This window comes from Musca domestica, unplaced genomic scaffold (genome assembly GCF_030504385.1).
Source record: "Musca domestica strain aabys unplaced genomic scaffold, Musca_domestica.polishedcontigs.V.1.1 38, whole genome shotgun sequence".
Taxonomy (NCBI): Eukaryota; Metazoa; Arthropoda; class Insecta; order Diptera; family Muscidae; genus Musca; species Musca domestica.
The window spans coordinates 8,339,024-8,366,787 of record NW_026712324.1 but is presented as its reverse complement, the minus strand read 5'-3'; the positions used below and the strand labels follow the sequence as shown (position 1 = coordinate 8,366,787).

The window sequence follows — 27,764 nt, the reverse complement described above, 5'->3', positions numbered from 1 at the left end:
ATTTGTATGGGAGCTCTAGCTATATCTGAGCCGATTTTCACAAAATTTGGGAACTTGTTTCAAGGATGAATTCAGTCGGAATTGCAAAAATTCAGATATAGATTTGGGCTGATATTAACCATTTGGTGTACAATAAACCTGATATCGGTTAAAGATATATATGGGAGCTATATCTAAAACTGATCCGATCTAGATAAAGGTGAGATGAAAAAACTGCAACCAACTCCAGACTGCTATCATTTCTAAGCCACTCGTCCGGCAGCTGTTAAAATTATTCCCTTGACAGCTCATTATATTGTTTACAAGCGTACAAAAGCTTTATGGTGAGAATTTTTCAGAAAAAAGTTATTCGTGATGGAATTCAAGCGTGATAGTGTGATTTCTTTATATTTGGCTGGAAAACCACAAATGGCTATCGTTAGAGCACTCCAGCATTTAAATGTGAATAAATTGTTTGTCCTCGTACCATCGCTCGTTACCGTGATACTGGTAACGAAACACGATACTGGACGAAAGAAAATGGCAACATCAGCAGAAATGGTTCGAAAAGTAAAGAAGCGACTTGATCGAATCCCACGTCCCAGTGGCCAAAAATGGCTTTTGAGCTGAACATATCGAAATATTCTATTCGGCATATATTGAAAAATGAGCTCGGGGTAAAGCCATTGACTTTTCAAAAAGTGCAAGAACTTACACCGCAACAGGAGCGAAATAGACTCAATGATTTAAAGAGTTGCTTCGCTTGGCCGAAAGTGGTGAATTGCCGAATTTCGGGTTTTCCGATGAGAAAACATTTGTAAACAAACAAAATGATCGTGTTTACTTGCCAAAGAGGTCAGTTGAAAATTAGAAGCTACAGTTGGCCACCAGAATTCAAGTGCCGGCCATGGTGATGGTGTGGGCCGTCATAACAGTCGATGGTCGCTCTCCGCTCGTATTAATCGACCGTGGCATCAGAATAAATGCCGAATATTATCGCGAAAATATTCTGGAGGGTGTATTAAAGCCTTGAACACGCAAACATTTTGACCGCAGACCTTGGACATTCCAGCAGGACTCAGCACACGCCACCCAAGGATGGTTACAAAATTCTTAGCTTCATTTCCAGCGCGCAATGACCACCAAAATCTCCGGATACCAATCCGTTGGACTATTGTGTCTGGAGTATTTTGTAAAGCAAGATCGACACTAAAAAATACCAATGTGTCGATCACCTCAAGCAAGCGCTTCGCCGGGAATGGACCAAAATACCGCAGAGAAACATTCGGGCAGCTTATGACGGTTTCATTGGCCGTTTGAAGGCCATAATTCGTGCCAAAGTTGACCAATTCGAACAAATCTAAACTTATTCTAAAATGTGAAGCTATTTCCGACATTTTTTGCTTTCATTCAATTAAATGTTAAAAAAATGTAAAAATTATGGCTTTTGACTTTGTTGCAGTTTTTTTTTATCTCACCCTGTTTGAGAGTTATATCTAAATTTGAACCAAACAAATATTTTTTTGAAAATTTCATCTCAATCGGATAATAAATGCGACCTGAATTTTGTTCACAAAAATGCATTTACGGACGGACGGACGGACTGCCTGACAAGCATAAATCGACCAGGAGAGTGATTCTATGAAGATCCTCAAAGGTAACCATGGGTCTATCCCGCTTTCTTCTTCATGTTACAAACAATTGCACAAAGACATAATGCCCTTATGTGGTGCAGGGTATAAATTTGTTAAACTTCTAGAGCGGCATGCGAAGGCAAGTAAGACCTCGGGTGTGTTGTTGCTATGTTTTTCCGGTCAGACAATGACTATGTTTTCTAGCTCCTCAAATTGTTTGCTTCAATATACCAACGTAATTTCATCGTCATGGCGTCCATTAAACAATAAGGTCACTTGAATTTATTCTAATTACAATTAGCCAAGGCTGTCCAAAATTATCCAGCAACAAATTGAAGGCTTAGAATAATAGCATGCCTGGCAATGTTTGATTACACCCGCATTGTTATTACCAGTCATTATGTTTTGGAAGGGGAAGGTGAGGAAGTGGCTGCTGACAATAAAATGCATTCATTTCGTATTCCATGCAAATAAAGTTTCAATTTATAATCGCTTTTATCTTTGCATCTTTAAACTTGAAAACAATTGAACAATTTTTTATGGACTTAACATTGATTGTAATCACCCGGGCAGGCAGTCGATCGGTCGATCGGTTGGCCAGGCATTCAGATAGTCTGTCTGTCTGTCGGCCAACCAGGTAATCACTCACTAAGTCAGTCCTCGTTTCGTTTGCCATATTACTAACGTGTAGCAATTCTAGTCCAGCACAATTTTACAAATGATGAATTTACTTGAAGTTTTCACTTGGAAATTGAGAACAAAACAGGGCAAACAATTAAAACAAACACAAAAAAAAAACAAAAACAAATAACTCGAGTAATCGTGAGACTTGTGTCGCGGCGAATTTGAATAATCACCTCAGTGGTGGCCGTGCGGCGTCATCGTTGTGTTCTCCCATATTTCTACCCCTCCCCCTTCTCCGAAATTTATTGGGGTTACTTTAGTTTACATTTGTGTTGCATTAATTTAGCAGCAGTGGCGTCAACCTCAGCATCATCACCACCGCCACCGACGCCGTCTTACAAAACGTTGACCATTTTTATGGTCGCCAAGCTGGTCTCCAGCCCGCTCGTTGTATTCTGTGTGCATATCACAAGCGATTGTTTTTGTTGTTGTTTTTATTATTCAATTGAAGAAAAAATGATGTCAAGGTCAAATTTGCATGAACATGTTAATGTTAACAGACTCACAATAAGGTAAAGCTAAAACGCACAACGCTACGCTCATGTGAACGTGAGCCGTTGTAGTTTTGCGTTTTATTGTTGTTGTTTGTTGGGTGGGGGAGCGGGAGAGATTGAGATTTGTTAAAGTTTTTTTTTTTGCTGGTGACAGCTCTCTGCCTCTTGTTATATGTCATTCAACTATTGTCAATAGGTAGAGTAAAAAAAAAACACAGGGCAGGGTTGCCAATATTTTGAAATATTTGAAATAGGTTTTCTAAGGAGGTCAAATATTAATACCAACAAGTAAAAGAGCAGCTAAGTTCGGACGGGTCAAACTTTTAATAGCCTCCACCATTGGGTAAACCAAACATTTTGATATAAAAAGTATCTGAATGTCAAACGCTGTTAAACTTTTCAAAAAACTATAAAGTGGGTGAGGCCGTTGTATAGGGGCCATACCCATACGGAAACCTCTATAGACAATTTTATACTTCAAGGATTGTCATCTACCAAATCTTTTTAAATACTAAATTTGAAACAAGTTCGTGGGTAAATCTGACTGGAATTATCAAAATAACGAATATTGGTGGATATCGTTATATGTGCGCCAAAGGAAAACGTTGACCTAAATATTCAATGTTCTGCCACCGGAGCTAGAACCCATTATGAATTACAAATATCAATTGTTAAACAAATCCATGGAAAAATGTGGTAAAAATCATTAAAACAACAAATATCGGGAGGTACCGTTATATGGGGGCTGTACCAAAACGAGCTAGAACCCATTATGAAGTACAAATACCAATTTCTGGGCAAATCCGTTATGTTATCCGTTTCGTTATTTCCATGTTAAACCAGAAAAAAAAAAATCTAAAGTCGGCCTAATCCGATGATACCCTACCACCACTATGCACACTTAATAGAGCTACCGTTTATGTACAGGATTTATGTGATGTAGATCATGTATATATCATGATAATTTTATACCGAAAGGAACTAATAGATAGTTTATCCCGCTCTGAATCGGCTTTGTACTAAATTTGTCAGAGGTATTTGAAACATATTTAATTGAAACATATATATTGGGGTTATATCTTCATCTGAACCGATTTTCCCCAAAATTCTATTCCATTTGGGCTGATATTACATTTTTGGGCACAATAAACGTGAAATCGGATGAAGATATATATGGGAGCTTTATCAAAATCAGAACCGATCTCTATAAAATTTTGCAGAGGTATTTCTATGCTGACACTTAATAAATTTTTCTGGAGTGCATTTGATGTGTGTGAGACTTATAGTTACATCTGACCTGTAGGACCTATGGTCATTTTTAGCAAATTTACACACTTTCTTCCACGCTGAATTCTGTTGTATGTGGCAAAATCTATTTAAATTGGGCTGATGTTAATCATATGGTGCCGATTAAATTAAAATGCGTTATAGATATAAACAAGTAAAAACGCCGGGCTGAGCTTTGAATACCATCCACCATTTGGTACAAATTTTGCAATTTTCAAAAAAATAAAATCCATTAAAAATTCTGTTAAAATCTTAAAAATACCGAATGTACCCTTTACATTACGGTCTATACGACGACGTGGACCTGCATTGGCAACTTTTGTCATAAGCAGTTACAATACAGAAATGCAAAACTTAAAAAAAAATATGTTCATAATGTAGCTGAAGTCATCAAATTACAGAATATTGGGAGGTACCATGGAGGTTATAAAATGTGGACCTGCACAGACAATATTCTGACATAGGCTTTAGCACCCATTACGAATTTCAAATCCCAAAATTTAAAATAATTCCCATAAATAATGTCTCTAAGAACCTCACAATACCCAATATCGGGAGGTACAGTTATATGGGGGCTATACGAAGACGTAAACCAACATGGCACATTTTCTGTCCTAGGCTGTAGTGTCCATTACGAAATTCCAATACCAAATTTGAAACAATTCCGGTAAATAATGTCGCTAAAATCATCAAAATACCGAATATCGGGGGATACCATTATATGGGGGCTATACGAAGACGTGGACCTGCACAGACAATTTTAGGCTGTAGTATCCACTACGAACTTCAAATACCAGTTACGAAATTCCAATACCAAATTTGAAACAATTCCGGTAAATAGTGCCGCTAAAATCATCAAAATATCGAATGTCAGGAGGTACCGTTATATGGTGGCTATACCAAAACGTTGACCTACATGGCGCATTTTCTGTCTTATGCTGTAGTATCCATTACGAAATTCAAATACCAAATTTGAAACAATTCCCAAGACAATTTTCTGTTATAGGCTGTAGTATCCACTACGAACTTCAAATACCAAATTTGAAATAGTTCCGGTAAATAATGTCGCTAAAATCATCAAAATACCAAATATCGTGAGGTACCGTTATATGGGGGGCTATAAGAAGTCGTGGACCTACATGGGCCATTTTCAATACCAAAAGTCCTGCAGACATAACATACATTTGAGTAAAATTTTATTAATCTACTTCAATTCGTTCGGAAGCTAGAGCGATTTATAATAATTTTTCAAGGTGTTACAAACGAAATGACAAACTTAATATGCCCTCCATACTATGGTGGAGGGTATAATAAAAAAAATTCAAAAGTATTTCTGAACTATATTTGATATCTTTTTCCGAATATCGTTGTCATGGAGTTCATATTTGGGCTGTGGGTGATACTTGCTTCTGGGCCAAATTTGGTCGCATGTACCAAATTCCATTCTATTTTGGGCTAATTTTACTCATCACACTAATGAATTACACATATATAGGAGCCATATCTAAATATTGATCGATTATCTCCAATTTCAATAGGGTTCGTCCTTGGGCCAAACAAATGATTTGTGCAATAAATGCAACCAGCACTTTGTTTGCCAAAATACATGGACAGACGGATGGACGGACTTCCATAAATCGACTCAGAAAGTAATTATATGATGATCCCTAAAAGTGACTATGGGTCTATCTGGTTTCCTTCTCCACTTTACATACAAATGCACAAATACATAATACCCTGACCAAAAAAATTTGGCAACCCTGAGTTAAACTCCATCGAGAGCATCCACAACAGAGACTCGCTGCAAATTCTCCACGGAGAGTGCAAATCAGCTAATCAATTCGTTTACAGGTGTTGTTTTTGTTATCATTGTTTATTTGTCTCGCAATGCGTGTAAATATGTGTTAATGGTTTTTTTTTTTTTCAATGTCTACCGGCTTTTTGTTTTCCCTCCAAATATCTCGCTCACACACACACATACACACTCTCTATTTCCATATTTCTCCCAATGACGGCTAAAAGTGCAAATCGATATGGGAAATACCAATGGATTTAAAAAATAATGCCTATGTGATATAAAGCATGTGCGTGTGTTTGTTTGTAATAGTAATTTGTAAGCGATGCTAATGAACACTTTTAGTGAGGATTAATTTTAATTTGGCGGGAGATTTTAAATCAGGGTCGTCTAAGTGTGATTTAATATGTGTATGGGAGTTTTCCTGGAATTGAAATTTTTGTTGCAATGGAAGATTATTTTGAAGATTTAAATAAATAACTGTCTTACTTAAACAAAAATAAAAATTGAATAAAAGGTCATTAATGTATATATATATATATATATATATATATATATATATATATATATATATATATATATATATATATATATATACAGGGTGAGATAAAAATAACTGCAACAAAGTCAAACGCCATAATTTTTACATGTTTTTTTTATTTTAATTTTATTGAATGAAAGCAAAAAATGTCGGAAATAGCATCAACTTTTAAAATAAGTTTAGATTTGTTTGAATTGAACACCTTTGGCACGAATTGTGGCCTTCAAACGGCCAATAAAATCGCCACACGCTGCCCGAATATTGCTCTGCGGTATTTTGGCCCATTCCCGGCGAAGCGCCTTCTTGAGGCATGTTTTAGTGCCAATCTTGCTGTCCACAATACTCTAGACACAATAGTCGAACGGATTGGTATCCGGAATTTTGGTGACCATAATATTCGGCATTTATTCTGATGCCACGTCGATTAATACAAGCGGAAAGCGACTATCGGCTGTTATGGCGGCCCACACCATCACCGTGGCCGGGGCTTGAGTTCTGATGGCCAACCGAAGGTGCACCTTTTCAGCTGACCTCTATGGCAAGTAAACTCGATCAACTCTTTAGCTCTTTTGAGTCTATTTTCTTTCTGTTGCGGTGTAATTTCCTGAACTTTTTGGAAATTCAATGGCTTTACCCCGAGCTCATTTTTCAATATTTGCCGAATGGAATGGATTTTGCGACATGTTCAGGTCACGAGTCATTTTTCGGTCACTGCGACCCGGGTTCAGATCAAGTCGCTTCTTTACTTTTCAAACCACTTCTGGAGATGATGCAGTTTTCTTCCGTCCACTATGTTACCAGTATCACGGTAACGAGCGATGGTACGAGACACAAACAATTTATTCACATTTAAATGCTGGAGTGCTCTAACGTAAGCCACTTGTGGGTTTCCAGACAAATATAAAGAAATCACACTATCACGCTCGAATTCCATCACGAATAACTTTTTTTCTGGAAAATTCTCACCAAAATGCTTTTGTACGCTTATAAATAATATAATGAGCTGTCACTGGAATAATTTTAACAGCTGTCGGATGAGTGGCTTAGAAATGACTGCTGTCTGAAGTTGGTTGCAGTTTTTTCATCTCATCCTGTATATGTAATATTAGCCCAAACTTATTGGATTTTTCATATTCCATCGAATTTTAAAATTTGGTGAAACTAGGTCCGATATACATATTGCTCCAATAAATATTTTTGAATATAATCCTCATCAAAATCATATCATGCACTGTACAGCAATAATATTTGGATCATAGTTGTTATGATCTATTCTTCCCAACGATGACTTTTTTATACCCTACACCACAAGGTGGTCAGGGTATTATGTCTTTGTGCATTTGTTTGTAACAGGCAAAAGGAAACGAGATAGACCCATAGTTCCTTTTGATGATCTGCATAGAATCACTTTCTGAGTTAATGTATGCATGTCAGTCCGTCCGTGCGTCCGTCTGTCCATGTATTGTTGTGAACAAAATGCAGGTCGCATTTATTATCCGATTGAGATGAAATTTTGCAAACAACATTTGTTTGGCCCAAGGACGAACCCTATTGAAATTGGAGATAATCGGTCAAAATTTAGATATAGCTCCCATCTATATCTTCGTCCGATTTGCCTTTTATTGTGCACCAAACGTGTAATATCAGCCCGAATAGTATGGAATTTTGCACATACAACCAAATTAGGCCTGAAAATAAGTATGCCAAATTTTATCGAAATCGGTTCAGATATAGCTATAGCTCCCATATATATATTGTTCATCCGACTTGTTATTTTTGTCCTCCGCAGCCGTAATATGCACTCTGTAACAACAATATTTGGGGAAATATATCAAATGCAGCTCAGAAATACCTTTGCTAAATTTTATCGAGATCGGTTCAGATTTGGATATAGCTCCCATATATAACTTTGTCCGATTTACCTTTTTTTTGTGCACCAAATGTCTAATATTTATCCAAATGGGATGGAATTTGGCACTTACGACCGAATTCAGTCTAGAAGGTAGTATGCCGAATTTGGTGAAGATCGGTTCAGATATAGTTATAGCTCCCATATATATTGTTCATCCGATTTATTGTATTTGTTACCCACAGCTGTAATATGCACTCCGTAACAACGATATTCAGGGAAATATATCAAATACAGCTCAGAAATATCTTTGCCAAATTTTATCGAGATCGGTTCAGATTTGGATATAGCTCCAATATATAACTTCATCCGATTTCAAATTATTTGTGCACCAAATGGGCAATACAAGTCCGAATTTAAAAGATACAAATGCTTCGGCATATTTAGTCCTTTGAATTTTAAATTATAATTATAATCATAGCGTGTATGATTGAATTCTCCCATAAAAACTTTAATTATTAAGTGGAGCTCAACTAAATTAGCAAAGTGGTGTAGGGTATCATAAAATCGGCCCCGCCTGACTTTAGGACTTTCTTTACTGGTTATATCTTAAAATATCCTATATTTTCCATCCCGTCATAACATCCATGGAATTATTATTATTATTATTATTATTATTATTATTATTATTATTATTATTATTATTATTATTATTATTATTATTATTATTATTATTATTAGTATTATTATTATTATTATTATTTATTTTTTTATATTTTTTATTATTTTTTTTTTGCTTCACTCATATATTTCTTGCAAATCAAAAGACTTAAGACACAAACATGACAAGCAATTTTTAATTCAATTCGAATCATCAACATCGCCAGGAAACAATGCATAAATCTGTTTTAATCTATTCAGCAGCCTTACATGTCTTCGTGTTTTGTCGTGCATTGTATTTAGACACCTTAAAAATGCCTTTTGACAAGATTGAATGGTAATTTAAATTTTAGAATGTTATTTTTTTTTTTTTGATCGTTGGCTTGTTCGTTCGTTCGTTCTTTTGTGATAAATAACCATTATGTAATACCATGCTGTTACAACAATAGCAACACGTGGCGATCTATATTTTCAATCTTACAAAAATGTTTTTTTTTTGTTTTGCTATTAATTTTGAATTTTGGTTTTAGAAGCATTGTGTAGTGGGTCCATTTACCGTTTACTTGAAAAACAACTTTCAATTTTTTTTTCTCGGTTACGGTTTGTTTCTAAATTACATAAATGTCAAATTATATCAGCATATATGACATCCGCAATATGTACTTACATGGTGTGTCGAAGTTCTTTTGTTTGTTTGGCGGAATTTGTATTTTTCCACAGAGCATAGAATTTAAATTGAAGTATAACAAAGAGGAAACAGAACAAAGAAGATGAAGAATGAAGGTGTTGACATCTGAACATGACAGTGTGATTTGTTGGGAAGGTTTATTTGGTGAAATATGAAATCGATAATTAATCGAATGCGTTGCACTAGACCGTGGGTTAGGGGAGTGGTGAAAAAAATATTTTAATTAATCTGACCCTGAATTGATAAATTTAGAATGGTGGTGACCTTTGGTGTGCTCAATTATTTTGAAAATGTTAAGGTCTTCAAACTATATCCAGGGCTGTCATAGAAACCAATTTTGTCACTATTGGTTTTAAAAATGACAAGAAAAAATGATTTGGTGTCATGAAAATCAATGTTATCGGTTTTATTTTCGAATTAGAATTTTATCGGTTTTGGTTGTCATAGAAGCCAATGTTATTGGTTTTGTTATTGGAAATAAACCAAGTTGCATAGAGCTGTCACTTTTCATTTGCTTTGGATTTTTTAACAATTTTTCAAGGACTAGAAACTTTTTTTAAAGAATTTTTAAAGGACATTTGAAGGACAATAAACGTGGATTTTTTAAAGAATATTCAAAGGACTATAAATGTGGATTTTTTTAAGGATATTTAAAGGACCATAAACGTGGATTTTTTAAAGATGTTTAAAGGATATTTAAAGGACCATAAACGTGGATTTTTTAAAGATTTTTTAAAGGATATTTAAGGACCATAAACGTGGATTTTTTAAAGGATATTTAAAGGTCCATAAACGTGGATTTTTAAAAGGATATTTAAAGGACCATAAACGTGGATTTTTTAAAGATTTTTTAAAGGATTTTTAAAGGACCATAAACGTGGATCTTCTAAGGATTTTTGAAAGAATTTTTAAAGGACCATAAACGTGGATCTTCTAAGGATTTTTGAAAGAATTTTTAAAGGACCATAAACGTGGATCTTCTAAGGATTTTTGAAAGAATTTTTAAAGGACCATAAACGTGGATCTTCTAAGGATTTTTGAAAGAATTTTTAAAGGACCATAAACGTGGATCTTCTAAGGATTTTTGAAAGAATTTTTAAAGGACCATAAACGTGGATCTTCTAAGGATTTTTGAAAGAATTTTTAAAGGACCATAAACGTGGATCTTCTAAGGATTTTTGAAAGAATTTTTAAAGGACCATAAACGTGGATTTTCTAAGGATTTTTGAAAGAATTTTTAAAGGACCATAAACGTGGATCTTCTAAGGATTTTTGAAAGAATTTTTAAAGGACCATAAACGTGGATCTTCTAAGGATTTTTGAAAGAATTTTTAAAGGACCATAAACGTGGATCTTCTAAGGATTTTTGAAAGAATTTTTAAAGGACCATAAACGTGGATCTTCTAAGGATTTTTGAAAGAATTTTTAAAGGACCATAAACGTGGATCTTCTAAGGATTTTTGAAAGAATTTTTAAAGGACCATAAACCATAAATCTGCAAAGCAGCTTTATGAGTAAGTTCACAATAAAAAAAATACTTTCGCTATATCCGGCAACTTTTTCTGAGCGTTCTTCGTCCAACAACACAAAAACTACCACTGCTGATGCCATCTTACTTTATTTATAGCGACTTTTTTATTTACTTTACACACTTCTTAACCAAGGGTCCGCCTACTACAAACTACGACAACTTCGTCAGCGAAAAATCCACCTTCAATTTGAAGAGTCGTTCCAACAGTTAGTCTTAGGCCTTTTTACGCCCTCCACCATGAAATGGAGGATATTATAACTTTGTCATTCCGTTTGTAACATCCGTAAATATTCGTCGCAGATCCCATAAAGTATATACAGGGTGATATAAAAAAAACTGCAACAAAGTCAAACGCCACAATTTTTACAAATTTTATAGAATGAAAGCACAATTAACGAGTTCATGCGTGATTTGGGCACGCAATCATTTTGGCCGCAAACCTTAGAAATTCCAGCGCACAATGGCCACCTTAATCTCCGGATACCAATCCGTTGGTCTACTGTGTCTGGGTATTTTGGAAAGCAATATTGGCACTAAAAAATACCCAAGTGTCGATCACCTCAAGCAAGCGCTTCGCCGAGAATGGGCCAACATACCGCAGAGCAACATTCGGGCAGTGTGTGTCTGTTTCATTGGCCAAAACCGATATTCGGTATTTTAAAGATTTTAACCACATTTTTTAATGGAATTGTCTGAAATTCCACACAAGCAGTCCCTCCTGAGTTCTCTATCCCCTGGAAGAGAGTTGTCTATAAAGGTTCACGATATCGTATAGCCCCCATATAGCGGTACCCCCCGATATTCGGTATTTTGACGATTTTAGATACATTTTTCAACGGAACTGTCTGAAAATCCACACAAGGAGTTCTTTGTGAGTACTTCACCCCCTGCAAGAGAATTGTCTATATAGGTTCACGATATCGTATATTCCCCATATATCGGCACCTTCCGATATTAGGTATTTTAAAGATTTTAACCGAATTTTTAATGGATTTTATTTTTGAAAATTTTTTAATTCGTTTCAAATGGTGGAGGGTATTCAAAGTTCGGCCTGGCCGAACTTACTGCTTTTTTACTTGTTCTATCTCAATCTGAACCGATCCTGAAACAATTTTAAACACTTATTTCTGAGCTTTATGTGATATCTGGTATCAAAGATTATTGTTGTGAACTAAATATTACGCATGTAAGGGACTTAAAACCCCAAATCCTGCTAGACTGAATACGGTTGGATGTGCCAAACTTCAGGTCATTTGATCTGATATTGACCATTTTGTGCACAATTGACCCAAAATCGGTTGAAGATATATATGGGAGCCATATCGAAACTGAAGCGATCTTGATAAAAGTTGACAGAGATATTTCTGGGCTGTATTTGATATCTGGTACCAAAGATCGTTGTTGTGGAGTGAGGGACATAAAACCCTATATCGAATGACACATATATATATATGGGAGCTATAGCTATATCTGAACCAATTTTCACCAAATTGTATGTACTTCCTGCTAGACTGAATACGGTTGGATGTGCCAAAATTCAGGTCATTTGATCTGATATTGATCATTTTGTGCACAATTAACCCGAAATCGATTGAAGATTGAGATATCTCCCATATATATATCAAAATTTGAACAAATTCTCCCCAATAGTATGAACCAATAGGATTGAATAGAGTTCGTCCTTGGGCCAAGCAAATATTGTTTGGAAAATTGCATCCAATCGGATAATAAATGCGACCTGCATTTTGTTCGCAAAAATACATGGGCAGACGGACGGACAGACGGACTGACATGTATAAATCGAATCAGAAAGTGATTCTATAAAATATCCTCAAAAGTAACTACGGGCGTATCTCGCTTCCTTCTCCATGTTACAAACAATTGCACAAAGACATAATACCCTTACCATCATGTGATGCAGGGTATAAAAATTATGTTAAATATACCATATTAACGGCTTTGGTAGTCCTTCCTCAATTCCCGTGGGTCATAGCCATTTTTATAATCAATATATTTTAATTGAGATTTCTCGAACTTGTTATTTAAATAATTTAATAGAAATAATATAAATTTTGAATAATACAATTAATTCTATACACATCAAAATATATTAAAAACTGGTTGCTTTCAAATACACAATGTCATTTCTTTTTCGGTAATTAATTAACTTACTTTTTAACTTTTAAGATCCGAAAAATTAATGACTGGAATTTTTTAACCTTATTTTTCCGCAAAAATATGTGTGTGTTTAAAAATAATTTTTAATCCGGCAAAATTTACTTTTTTGAATGAAATAAAAATGATTTCATGCCTTCTCCGTAGGTAACACCTGTTGTTGATAACATTTTTTATTTGCCTTACAGTATCTTATTAGCAACTTTTTGAAAAAAAATTGCAATTAATAACTTTTGGAATACAAAAATAATTGAAACATTAAGGGTGGTCTTAATTTAGTACACCTGGATATTTAATTGATTGTCAAGGTAAAAGGGTGTTAATGAAAAATGTGATCCAATTAAAGAATGATGCCAATGAACATTGAAAACTGATTTTTATACCCTACACCACAAGGCGGTCAGGGTATTATGTCTTTGTGCATTTGTTTGTAACAGGCAAAAGGAAACGAGATAGACCCATAGTTCCTTTTGATGATCTGCATAGAATCACATTCTGAGTCGATTTATGCATGTCCGTCCGTCCGTCTGTCCATGAATTTTTGTAAACAAAGTACAGATCGCATTTATTGCCCGATCCAGATGAAAATTTGCACAGATCATTTGTTTGGCCCAAGAACGAACCCTATTGAAATTGGAGATAATCGGTAAAAATTTAGATATAGCTCCCATATATATCTTCGTCCGATTTACCTTTTTTTGTGCACCAAACGTGTAATATAAGCCCGAATTGTATGGAATTTTGCACATACAACCAAATTGGGCCTGAAAATAAGTATGACAAATTTGATCGAAATCGGTTCAGATATAGCTATAGCTCCCATATATATTGTTCATCCGATTTGTTATTTTTGTCTTCCGCAGCCGTAATATGTATTCTGCAACAACAATATTTGGGGAAATATATTAAATACAGCTCAGAAATACATTTGCTAAATTTTATCGAGATCGGTTCAGATTTGGATATAGCTCCCATATATAACTTCGTCCGATTTGCCTTTAATTGTGCACCAAACGTCTAATATTTGCCCAAATGGGATGAAATTTGGCACTTACGACCGAATTGAGTCTAGAAGCCAGTATGTCAAATTTGGTGAAGATCGGTTCGGATATAGCTATAGCTCCCATATATACTGTTCATCCGATTTGTTATATTTGTTACCCACAACCGTAATATGCACTCCGTAACAACGATATTTAGGGAAACATATCAAATACAGTTCAGAAATATCTCTGCCAAATTTTACCGAGATCGGTTCAGATTTGGATATAGCTCCCATATATATCTCTATCCGATTTCAAATTAATTGTGCACCAAATGGGCAATACAATTCCGATTTTAAAAGATACAACTGCTTCGGCATTTTTAGTACTTTGGACTTTAAATTATAATTATAATCATAGCGTGTATGATTGAATTCTCCCATAAAAACTTTTAAAGTTTATGTGTAGCTCTACTAAATTAGAAAAGTGGTGTAGGGTATCATAAAGTCGGCCCTGCCCGACTTTAAGACTTTCTTTACTGGTTTTTATTAAAAAAAATAAATTTTTGTGCTGGAAATTCGGACACAACGCGTTTTTTAAAGGTGCGTGGATTCTTAAAGACCTTTTGAAGCCGCCTCCAAGAAGCCCTAAAGTGGCTTTTTTAAAAGTTTTATAAGCTACTAGAAAGGGCTCGCTATTTCGTCGGTGAAAATTTCTTTTTAGTTCCTAAAGCACAATTTGTTAAGTTTGTCATGATTTTCAGACTTTCAAGAAGGTATAAAAGAAACGTGTTTACCTGTTACACCAAAAAGTCTTAAAAATCTGTCATTTCGAAGTTTACCGAGGAGGATATTAGTAAAACCATTGCACAAAGAACCCACATCCAATTTATCTGACCAAAACTATAAAAACATCTCCATATATAAAATCTAGAACCCTTCAGTGACATCCATATCAAACTTCAGGAGGAGGCTCTATCCTTTCATCCACATCTACTAACAATTTCAGTACTATTAAGTACTTTTCGTATAATTATAGTACACATAACCAAAACCACCTCCATATCTCAATTATAGATTACAACAGAAACATCTATATCACATTTGATGATTCCAGCCCTATTCCTTCGGCCAATACCAAATTTAATACCATTTCTGGTTGAGAGAAATATTTCGATATATCAAGTTCGAAAGAATCGCTGTCTTATTTCGCAAGTTAAGACAGATTAATGTATTGAAAATTGTGATACTTGTGGGTGAGGTACCAGAAGGAGTTGGGCAGATATATCATCTTCACAACAGACCTTGTGTTAGCAAAAATGTTCGAATGTGTGAAATTTGAAGGGAGTTGGATGCTCATATCACTTTCTTTGAGCGTTTTGTTTTTCAAAACCTTGAACCCTATGTGGGGAGTTACCAGAAGAAACGGTCCGATCTCTACCATCATTAAAATAGATCTTGTTTTTATGGAAATATTGAGGTGTGCCAAGTTTCATGGATATTTCAAATGTTGACCCTGTGTGGGGGAGGTACCAGAAAGCGTCGACTGATATATTCCATCTTTACAGCAGATCTAGTGTTAGTAGAAATAAAGGGATGTGTGAAATATGAAGAGAACCGTAAGCTCATTTCGGATTTTATAATTTTTATACCCTACAACACTATGTGTTGGGGGTATTATAAGTTTGATTGGACCAAAAAATATGTAACACCTCGAAATATTGGTTTCCCACATAGGAAAGTATATATGGATCTTCCTATCACGCCGAGCTGAGTCGATCTAGCTATGTATGTCCGTCCGTCCGTCTGTCCGTTTGTCCATGTTAATTTGTAATCACTCTACAGGCCCGATCTTCACGAAATTTAGAATGGAGGTGGGGTTAAGGTCAGAATAGATCCCTATTTCTTTTGGAGATGATCGCATAATTGTTAGGGGTCGAAATGGACCAAAAACTGAAAAATTTCCTGATTTTGCAGTTGCTCTACAGGTCGCAATTATAGACCAATCGACGCGGAAGTTAGCATGGGGCTAGAGCTTAGGGCTGGGCAGAAGCGTTCCAATTTTGATGGTCATCGGGTAATATTTAGTGGGTGAAAAAGACTATACATTTGTGTTAAATAAAAGTCTGGGCAGTGCTCCGTGACATAATTTCAAAAGCGAAATCTTCCAAAATGGATTTGGGCATAAAGGGGCTTCTAACATATTGTAGTGTTGTAGGGTATCACATGGTCGGCCCCGCACGACTATAGCCTTTGCTTACTTGTTTTGGTTATTCAAAATGTTGACCTTTTGACCATCTTTTTATCAGATTTTGTGTTAATAAAAATATTGAGGTGTACCAAGACTGAATGGAATCTGATGTTAATTTCGCGTTTTATGAGCTTCTTGCAGATTATGTAAATCTCGCGTTTTATGAGCTAATTGGATATTTAAAATTTTGACCCTTTGTGGGAGAGGTACCAGAAGGAATAAACCGATATATTCCATCTACACACCAGACCATGGGTTAATAAAATTATTGCGATGTGTGCAACTTGAAGACAGTCGGACTATTTCCTTATATTTGGCTGGAAAATCACAAGTAGCTATCGTTAGAGCACTCCAGCATTTAAATATGAATAAATCTTTTATGTCTCGTTACCGATTACTAGCCCGACGTCAAGGAAGTGGACGGAAGAAAACAGCAACACCAGCAGAAATGGTTCGAAAAGTAAAGAAGCGACTTGATCGAAATCCGCGTCGCAGTGGTCGAAAAAGGACTCGCGAGCTGAACATATCGCAATATTCCATTCGGCAAATATTGAAAAACGAGCTCGGGTTAAAGCCATTGAAATTCCAAAAAATGCAAGAACTTACACCACAACAAAAAGAAAATAGACAGAAAAGAGCTAAAGAGTTGCTTGGCGTGCTCGAAAGTGGTGAACTGCCGAATTTGGTTTTCTCCGATGAGAAAACATTCGTTGTCCAGCAGTTTGTAAACAAACAAACTTGCCAAAGAGGTCAGCTAAAAATGTGCACCTTCCGTTGGGCACCAGAACTTAAGCGCCGGCCATGGTGATGGTGTGGGCCGCCATAACAGCCGATAGTCGATCTACGCTCCTTTGATTCGACCGCGACATCAGAATAAATGCCGAATATTATCGAGAAAATATTCTGGAAGGTGTATTAAAGTCTTGGGCACTCAAACATTTTGACTGCAGACCTCGGACATTCCAACAGGGCTCAGCACCAATGCACTCAACACGCGCCACCCAAGAATGGTTACAAAATGAGGTTCCTCGCTTCATTTTCAGCGCACAATGGTCACCAAAATCTCCGAATATCAATCCGTTGGACTATTGTGTCTGGAGTATTTTGAACGGCAAGAAGTTTGGCACAAAAAAATACCAAAGTGTCGATCACCTCAAGCAAGCGATTCGCCGGGAATGGGCCAAAATACCGCAGAGCAACATTCGGGAAGCGTGTGACGGTTTCATTAGCCGTTTGAAGGCCATACTTCGGGCCAAAGGTGACCAATTAAAACATGTCCAAACTTATTCTAAAATTTGATGCTATTTCCGACATTTTTTGCCTTTCATTCAATAAAATTAAAAGAAAATGTAAAATTATGGCGTTTGACCTTTTTGCAGTTTTTTTATCTCACCCTCTTTAGCCATAAGGCAAAGGGTATAAAAAGGAAAGAAACTTGCGGCATTGTCTGTTAATAACAGACCCTGATGCTGCTATTTCACAGTTTACAAAAAAAAGATTTCCTAATTTTCCATTCAGTCATGTGCTTTACTGTTCTATTCAGATTCCAAAAAACATGTAAGAGCTAAAAAATCCATATTTCCCGCAGGCAGAACCTTTGCTTGAAGTTTTTCAACCATGTTACTTCTTGTGAACTCCTTTAAAATTTGTTGGAATTGAAATGAAAAAGCAATGAACAAAAACAAAAACCAGTAAGGAAAGCTCAAAAGTCGGGCGGGGCCGACTATATGATACCCTACACCACTATGCATATTAAGTAGAGCTCTCGTAAAAGGGTTTATACAGGGCATTTCAGAGCTCTATAAGATATTTGGTACAAAATCAAAATCTATCTAATTCTATCGTGCATTTTACGAACTATAGCTATCTCTGAACCGGGTTTCACCAAATTTGACGTATTAGCTTCTAGACTGAATTCGGTCTTATGTACGAAAATTCAGGTGATTTGGGCTGATATTGACCATTTAGTGCACATTTAACCCGAAATCGGATGAAGATATATATGAGAGCTATATCCAAATCTGAACCGATTTCGATAAAATTTAAAACAGCTATTTCTGTGCTCCATCTAATACCTGGTACCAAATATCACGGTTGTGGAGTGAATATTACGAATGTAAGGGACTAAAACAATAAATCGGATGAAACATATATATGGTTGCTATATCTATATCTGAACCGATTTTCACTAAATTTGATATACTTGCTTCTGGGCTGAATTTGGTCCGATGTACTAAAATTCAGTCCATTTGGACTTATATCGGCCATTTGGTGCACAATTAACCCGAAATCGGATGAAGATATATATGGGAGCTATATCCAAATCTGAACCGATTTCGATAAAATTACACACAGCTATTTCTGGGCTGTATCTTATATCTGGTACCAAATATTATTCTTGTGGATTGCATATTACGAATGTGAGAGGCTTAAACACCAAATCGGATAAAACATATATATGGGAGCTATAGCTGTTTCTGAACCGATTTTCTCCAAATTTGTTGTATTTTCTTTAAGGCTAATCTCGGTCACATGTGCCAAAATTCGGGCCATTTGGGCTGATATTGACCATTTAGTGCACATTTAACCCGAAATCGGATGAAGATATGTATGGGAGCTATATCCAAATCTGAACCGATTTCGATAAAATTTAAAACAGCTATTTCTGTGCTCCATCTAATACCTGGTACCAAATATCACGGTTGTGGAGTGCATAGTAGGAATGTGAGGGACTTAAAGATCAAATCGGATGAAAGATATATATGGGAGCTATAGCTATATCCGATTTTCTCCAAATTAAATATACTTGCTTCTAGGCCGAACTCGGTTGGGTGTGCCAAAATTCAGGTAATTTGGACTGATAGTGGATATTTGGTGCACATTTAACCCGAAATCGGATGAAGATATATATGGGAGCTATATCTAAATTTGATCCGATTCTCACCAATTTCAATAGGGTTCGTCCTTGGGCCAAAAAAATATTGTTTGGAAAATTTCATCTCAATCGGATAATAAATGCGACCTGCATTTTGTTCACAAGAATACATGGACAGACGGACGGACGGACAGACGGACTGACATGCATAAATCGACTCAGAAAGTGATTCTATGAAGGTTCTCAAAAGTAACTATGGGTCTATCTCGTTTTCTTCTCCATGTTACAAACAGATGCATAAAGACATAATACCCTTACCACTATGTGGTGTAGGGTATAATGAACCGATGTACGTGACCATAAAACGAATTGTATTTCCCAAAATTTAATCATATTTAATTTTGAGAAGAAATATTAAAAAAAAACCTAGCAGAAAATAAATAAAAACTTATTTTGTTTTGAAATTATAGCCATTACGTGATCACATACAAATAAATGTTCTTGTTTATTGGTTTAGAAACAGCAGGCCAACACACACACACACACACACACACCCGAACACATGCATCTTACGCTGCACGTGGTAATTATGTTTCATGAGCAAAAAAAACAAAAACAAAATAAAAGTTAGTTGATTAATGATTGGTAAATCCATGAAGAGGTAGTAGAAGAACAACAAACAAATAATAAGATTTAAAATTATTATTGTGCAAAATTCGTTTTGTAGACTTTTTCACAGGAATTTGTTGAAATGGCTTTTTGTCATTAGCATTGAGAACAAAAAGAAACTAAATATGAATTTTTAAAAAGATGTACAACTCTATTAACTTTCATCCAAGTGCCATCTTTATCTGTAGTTTTTCGAAACGTAACTATTTCATGTAAAATGTAACAAAAATGCCACACCATTTAGGAAGGTACCATCTTTCAGGGCATAGCAGATTTTAGAAGGTCGAATAGGGCCCATGTCTCCAGCTATAGCAGATGATGGAATAGATTTATATACAACCACATTTTAAAGTTTTGTTTCTCCCCAGAGAATTTTTAATTTACATTGTCTTCAAAACATTCTCTCCCAGAGAGAAACTTGCCAAACTAATATTGATTGGAACTCAAGAGAAACAATCTACTCAATCACACACAATGTTAGGGCAAAAACAAAAATTAGTCCCCTTTTTGGACATTGACCTTATTGTCCACACCATTTCTTCTTCCCTCAAGTGATATTGCAAAAACTTAAATTAGTAGTCTGTTTTTTGGTAAACGCAACTGTGAACTTGAAATAAATGCAAATTTGTTTACAAAATTGTTTTTGTTTGTTAAATAAATTTTCAAAATTGATCATAAATTGTTGAACTTAACACCGCATGGCATTTGACAAGGAAAAATTTTTCAGGGTTAAATAAATTTCATAAGATAAATAAATAAAACTAAATTGCAGCCGCAAAAAGAAGAAAAAAAAGTTTATGTCAAATGGGACCAGGGGCGTAGGCGGTTGGGATAAAAGGGCGCCTATTCGATTTATAGACGAGCAGAAGTGGGTCTAAATAGGCGAATGGAGGAAATCAATGAAACAGTCTCTAAGAACTAGCAGACTGGGCTAAGGAAGTCTCTAAGACGAATCGATGGGTGTCCCTAAAGAGGAATCGAAAATAATATCCAAAATGGAGGCGATGTGAGTCCTTAATAACGAGCCAAAGGGAGTCTTTAAAGACGAGTCGAAGGAAGGGCCTATTGGCCCGAATGTAATCTAGAAAAGCGAACGGAAGAGAGCCTCTATAGACGAGCTTTAGTTTCCATACACGAGCTGAAAGAAATTTCCAGATGCGACCAGGAGGGTGTCTCCATAGATGAATTGGAAGAAGACTTTATAGACGACCTGGAAGGAGCCTCCATAGACGAGCTGGAAGAGCAAGTTCCCATAGACGAGCTGGAGGAGTAAGTTCCCATAGATGAGCTGGAGGGAGTCTCCATAGACGTGCTGAATCTATCAAATCTACACCGATGAGCTGGAACAGGTCTCCATAAGCGAGTTGGGAGAGCAAGTCTCTACAAACGAGCTGGAGGGAGTCTTCGTAGAAGAGCTAGCGGGAGTCTCCATTGATGTAGAGGGATTCTCCATTGACGAGGTGGAGAGAGTCTCCATTGACGAGCTGGAGAAAGTCTCCATAGACGATCGGAGCAAGTCTCCATAGATGAATTTTATAGACTACCTGGAAGGAGTTTCCATAGGCGAACTGGAGGAGCAACTTCCCATGGAAGAGCAGGAGGAACAAGTTCCCATAGATGAGCTGGAGGGAGCCTCCATAGACGTGTTGAAGCAAATCTACACAGATGAGCTGGAACAGGTCTCCATAAGCGAGTTGGGAGTGCAAGTCTCTATAAACGAGCTAGAGGGAGTCTCCATTTACGAGTTAGAGGGAGTCTCCATTGATGAGCTGGAGGCAGTCTCCATTGATGAGCTGGAGGAGCAAGTCTCCATAGACGAATTGAATGAAGTCTCCATGGACCGGGTGGAGAAAGTCTCCATAGATGAGCTGGAGCAAATTTACATAGACTAGGTGGAGCAAGCCTCCATTGACGAGCTGGAGGAGCAAGTCTTCATAGACGAGCTGGAGGAACAATTCTTCATAGACGAGATGGAGGAACACGTCTTCATAGACGAGATGGAGCAAGTCTCCATAGATGAGCTGGAGGAGTAAGTCTACATAGATGAGGTGGAAGAACAAGTCTCCATATACGAGTTGGAGCAAGTCGCCCTAGACGAGCTGGAACAACAAGTCTCCACATACGAGTTGGAGCAAGTCTCCATAGACGAACTGGAAGAATAAGTCTACATAGATGAGCTGGAAGAACAAGTCTCCATAGACGAGCTGGAGCAAGTCGCCCTAGACGAGCTGGAGCAAGTCTTCATAGACGAGCTGGAAGAACAAGTCCCCATAGACGAGCTGGAAGTACAAGTCTCCACATACGAGTTGGAGCAAGTCTCCATAGATGAGCTGGAGCAAATCTCCATATGTGAGCTGGAGCAAGTCTCCATATGTGAGCTGGGTCGAGTCTCCATAGACGACCTAAAAGCGGTCTCCATAGACCACCTAATAGGGATCTCTGCAGACATCGGAAGGGGTATTTATAAGCTAACTGAAGGCAGGTTTTGCATAGATCAGCTCCAGAGGCGAACGTACAGGATACCCCATGGAGAGCCGGAGTGAGTCTGAAGGGAGCCTCCACAGAAAAAATGAAGTGCGTCTGTGCAGAACACCTGAAGCGCGTCTTTGTAGAATAGCAGAAGGGGTATCTGTAGAACATCTGCATGGGTCTTTGTAGAACACCTGAAGGGGTATCTGTAGAACATCTGAGAGAGATTTCTGTAGACTACCTGAAGGAGGTATTTGTAGACCCACTAGATCACGTGGATTCAATCTCTATTGACTTCATCAAGCGAATCAGCATGAGGTCTCCATAGACCGCCAAATGAAGGGATTTTTCATAGGCCACCACCAGAGAGGGGTCTCTATAGACCACCAAAAGGAAATCTCTGTGGACCAACTGATGCGGAATCTGTAGACCACTTGATATTGATTTGTAGAACACCTGAAGGGGTATCTGTAGAACACCTGAGGGAGATTTCTGTAGACTACCTGAAGGAGGAATTTTTAGACCCACTAGATCACATGAATTCAATCTCTATTGACTTCATCAAGCCAATCAGCAGGGGGTCTCCCTAGAGCGCCAAATGAAGGGAATTTTCATAGGCCACCACCAGAGAGGGGTCTTTATAGATCACCAAAAGGAAATCTCTGTGGACCAACTGATGCGGAATCTGTAGACCACTTGATATTGTCTCCAAATAATCCAAAATCCATACCTCCCCCTATTTTATATTTAATACAATTGCCACGCCACTGAAAATGACTGCGTATTTTTAAGCTTGTAACAAAAATAGAGGAAGGCCTGAGGGGCTTTTACACATTTGGTTGACCATAAAAAGGTTATATTTGGGGGGGTGTGTGTATGTCAAAAATGAAAAACAAAAAACTCATGTTTACCTGTCTTTGACGTTGATTTTGTTTGGGGGAATCCATGATTGAGATGTGGTGACTTTGCTTTTGGAGATTTCGGTCTCTTGACGACGACGACGACGACGACGACGATAATGACAACGTTTTTTTTTTGTTTGGCTGCAGGTTGTATTTGTATCGCAGACAGTTTGACTTGCAAACTTTTCGTTGATTTACGTTATTGTTGTTATGGCTTTTTTTTTTGTTTAGCTTTTAGGCATCCAGCATAAAACCCCAATTATTTTGTGACAAAATTTCACATAAAACTCTTTTTTTTTTTTTTTTTTGACTCTCTCTCTCTCTCTCCTTTTTCTTACAGACACATCCAGACAACTGTGACGGCTGCTATTTAGGTTGTTAAAAGTTCACAAAATGAAGTAAACTTCATATCAACACAAAATTGTGTCAAGTTGTTGAATAGCTAAACAGATAAGCCGGCAAACGAAGAAAAGAAACTGACGAAAAAAACAAAAACAAAAAACAAAACAAACAAAAATGGGGTAACACAAAATTAAGACACTTTCGGTTTTCAAGGGCACTTTGTAATGAACGCGGTAATTTTTTATGATTCACATTACACGACGCGACGAATGAACTACAATTTCAATGCAACCAGAATTTTGCAATGAATGTTTTCAAATTGGGGAATAATAGATTTCAAATGCCAATTTTTGGAATTTTTTTTTTTTTTTTTTTTTTGAAATTTTGTTTTTGAAATTTTAAATGAAATACATTTTGAAATTTGCTCAGAACTGTTATGCGGGTTTGTGGGTGGTTTTGCAACTTTTATTGTAATTATTATTGTTGTTATTGTTTTTGAATACTATTTTTTTTTTTTTGGATTTTTTCTCAGCCACCCAATCTGGTTTTGTAGTTTTGCATTTGTTTTCTTGTTGTTGTGAATTTCTTGACTGGTTTTTTCTCATGTAACCAAAACACAGATTCAAATAAACAGTAAAACGAAAAAACACAAATTTTGAAAACTCAGGCCACATGAACAATTTTGAAATATTTTGAACTGAAAAAAAAATATTTTCTTTAATTTTGAAAGAATAATCCAATATTTTTTTTACTCTTTTGTTTTACTTGAAATTTGTTGGTGTTGTTAATTTGTATATTTTAATTTGCTGTTGATATTTTTGTTGTTATTTTTTTTTTTTGGACGGGCTATTGGATTTTCGCGTGCACACTCCTATGCGGCTGCGCTTAAACTAACTTGGCTCTTCGATCAATGCCGGCTCAAGTATTAACAAAAATTATACACAAAAAATAAGGTTTTTTTGGTTTATTTTTTCGTGGTCGTCAGCGTTGTTGTTGTTGGTGCCGCTGATATTCTGCCATAGTGTTTCCATGCAGTGGTAGTTGTTGTTGCTGCTGGTAGTCGGGCTTTGTTGTATTATTGCAGCCAGCCAGCCAGCCAGCCAACGAATTTAGCCACTTAGCCATTGTTTTAAGTTTAGCTGGTTTCTTTGGTGGTGTAGTTGTTGTTTTTTTTTTTTTTTTTTGTACAAATTAAAGTGTTATACGCTCACACCACCAACTAGTCAGCCACCCAGCCGACAAGTCAGTCAGTCATCCATGTATTCTTTTCTTTGTCTCTTTACAATGTCGACTTTGAGGCCCCATCTTAGATTCATAGAATTCTATTTTATGATAGGCCTTACATGTTCTTTGTCATCGCCCAGCAAAGACAAGACATTTGTACGTCCGAGGTACTTCCTTCCGGAAAATCCTTCAGCCATAACTTACCTGTAAAAAAGCAAGACGGAAAAGATAAACATGAAAATTGCCAAGAATATTAAATAAATCAAAAGAATGTTTTTTTTTATAGTACAAGTATTGAGCTGAGGAGAGTCTCCAGAGATTAGTAGAAGTCTCCAAAGGCAAACTGAATGGAGTCTCCACAGACCGAGGGGAAGACAGTCTTCATAGACGAGCGAGCAGGAGGTTTCCATAGATAAGCTGAAGTGTGGTATACATAGACGTTCTGGGAAGCGGTTTTATAGACCACCTGAAGTCGGTTCTTTGGACCACCTGAAAGCGGTCTCCAAAGACAAGATCTATAAACGTTTTGAAGAGATTCTCCACAGATGAATAAAAGATGGTCCCCAATATATGAACTGGCGGTCTCCAAAGACAAAAACGCGTTGAAGAGGTTCTCCAGAGATACATAGAAGAGGATCTTCATAAATGAAGCGAGAATCACCTCAATAGACGAGTGGGAGAGACTCGACCCACTAGCTGTGGGTATTTCCAATAAACTATTGAAAAACAGTTTTTGTCTCCCCTGACCAGCCGAAGTTTTTATGGAAGTATCTATAGACGAGTTGCAGGGAGTCTCTATAGACGAGTTGAAGGAAGTCTCTATAGACGAACTGCAGGGAGTCTCTACAAACGAGCTAAAGGAAGTCTCTGCAAATAAGCTGAAGGAAGTTTCTATAGACGAGCTGCAGGAGTTTCTATAGGCGAGCTGCAGGGAGTCTCTATAGACGAGCTGAAGTAAGTCTCTACAAACGAGCTAAATGAAGTCTATAGACGAGCTGCCGGGAGTTTCTATAGACGAGCTGCCGGGAGTTTCTATAGACGAGCTGCCGGGAGTTTCTATAGACGAGCTGCCGGGGGTCTCTATAGACGAGCTGCCGGGGGTCTCTATAGACGAGCTGCCGGGGGTCTCTATAGACGGCTGCCGGGGGTCTCTATAGACGAGCTGCCGGGGGGTCTCTATAGACGAGCTGCCGGGGGTCTCTATAGACGAGCTGCCGGGGGTCTCTATAGACGAGCTGCAGGGAGTCTCTATAGACGAGCTGAAGGAAGTCTCTATAGACGAGCTGCAGGAAGTCTCTATAGACGAGCTGCAGGGAGTCTCTACAGACGAGCTGCAGAGAGTCTCTATAGACGAGCTGAAGGAAGTCTCTATAGACGGGCTAAAGGAAGTCTCTACAAACGAGCTTATGGAAGTCTCTACGAATGAGCTGAAGGAAGTCTCTATAGACGAGCTGAAGGAAGTCTGTATAGAAGAGTTGATGGGAGTCTCTATAGACGAGCTGAAGGAAGTCTGCATAGAAGATTTGATGGGAGTCTCCATAGACGAGCTGAAGGAAGTCTCTATAGAAGAGTTTATGGGAGTCTCTATAGACGAGCTGAAGGAAGTCTCTATAAACGAGCTGAAGAAGTCTCTATAGACGAGCTGAAGTAAGTCTCTACAAACGAGCTAAATGAAGTCTATAGACGAGCTGCCGGGGGTCTCTATAGACGAGCTGCCGGGAGTTTCTATAGACGAGCTGCCGGGAGTTTCTATAGACGAGCTGCCGGGAGTTTCTATAGACGAGCTGCCGGGAGTTTCTATAGACGAGCTGAAGGAAGTCTGCATAGAAGATTTGATGGGAGTCTCCATAGACGAGCTGAAGGAAGTCTCTATAGAAGAGTTTATGGGAGTCTCTATAGACGAGCTGAAGGAAGTCTCTATAAACGAGCTGAAGAAGTCTCTATAGACGAGCTGAAGTAAGTCTCTACAAACGAGCTAAATGAAGTCTATAGACGAGCTGCCGGGGGTCTCTATAGACGAGCTGCCGGGAGTTTCTATAGACGAGCTGCCGGGAGTTTCTATAGACGAGCTGCCGGGAGTTTCTATAGACGAGCTGCCGGGAGTTTCTATAGACGAGCTGCCGGGAGTTTCTATAGACGAGCTGCCGGGAGTCTTTATAGACGAGCTGCCGGGGGTCTCTATAGACGAGCTGCCGGGGGTCTCTATAGACGAGATGCCGGGGGTCTCTATAGACGAGCTGCCGGGGGTCTCTATAGACGAGCTGCCGGGGGTCTCTATAGACGAGCTGCAGGGAGTCTCTATAGACGTGCTGAAGGAAGTCTCTATAGACGAGCTGCAGGAAGTCTCTATAGACGAGCTGCAGGGAGTCTCTACAGACGAGCTGCAGAGAGTCTCTATAGACGAGCTGAAGGAAGTCTCTATAGACGAGCTGAAGGGAGTCTCTATAGACGAGCTGAAGGAAGTCTCTATAGACGAGCTGATGGAAGTCTCTATAGACGAGCTGATAGAAGTCTCTATAGACGAGCTGAAGGGAGTCTCTATAGACAAGCTGCAGGGAGTCTATATAGACGAGCTGAAGGAAGTCTCTATACACGAGCTGCCGCGAGTCTCTATAGACGAGCTGCCGCGAGTCTCTATAGACGAGCTGCCGCGAGTCTCTATAGACGAGCTGATGGAAGTCTCTATAGACGAGCTGATGGAGTTTCTATAGACGAGCTGCAAGGATTATCTAT

General features: G+C 37.6%; 1 protein-coding gene across 1 annotated transcript in view; it reads right to left on the bottom strand.

Moving 5' to 3' along the window:
* LOC131800360 (dual specificity tyrosine-phosphorylation-regulated kinase 1A-like) overlaps positions 1 to 24,173 on the bottom strand; it is a 130,287-nt gene extending 106,114 nt beyond the window's left edge. The window contains exon 1 of the mRNA XM_059126334.1: positions 23,475 to 24,173. Coding sequence (XP_058982317.1) covers positions 23,475 to 23,510 — 36 coding nt within the window. The 5' untranslated portion in view covers positions 23,511 to 24,173. The remainder of the gene's footprint in view (positions 1 to 23,474) is intronic.
* Between the last annotated feature and the right edge of the window lie 3,591 nt (positions 24,174 to 27,764).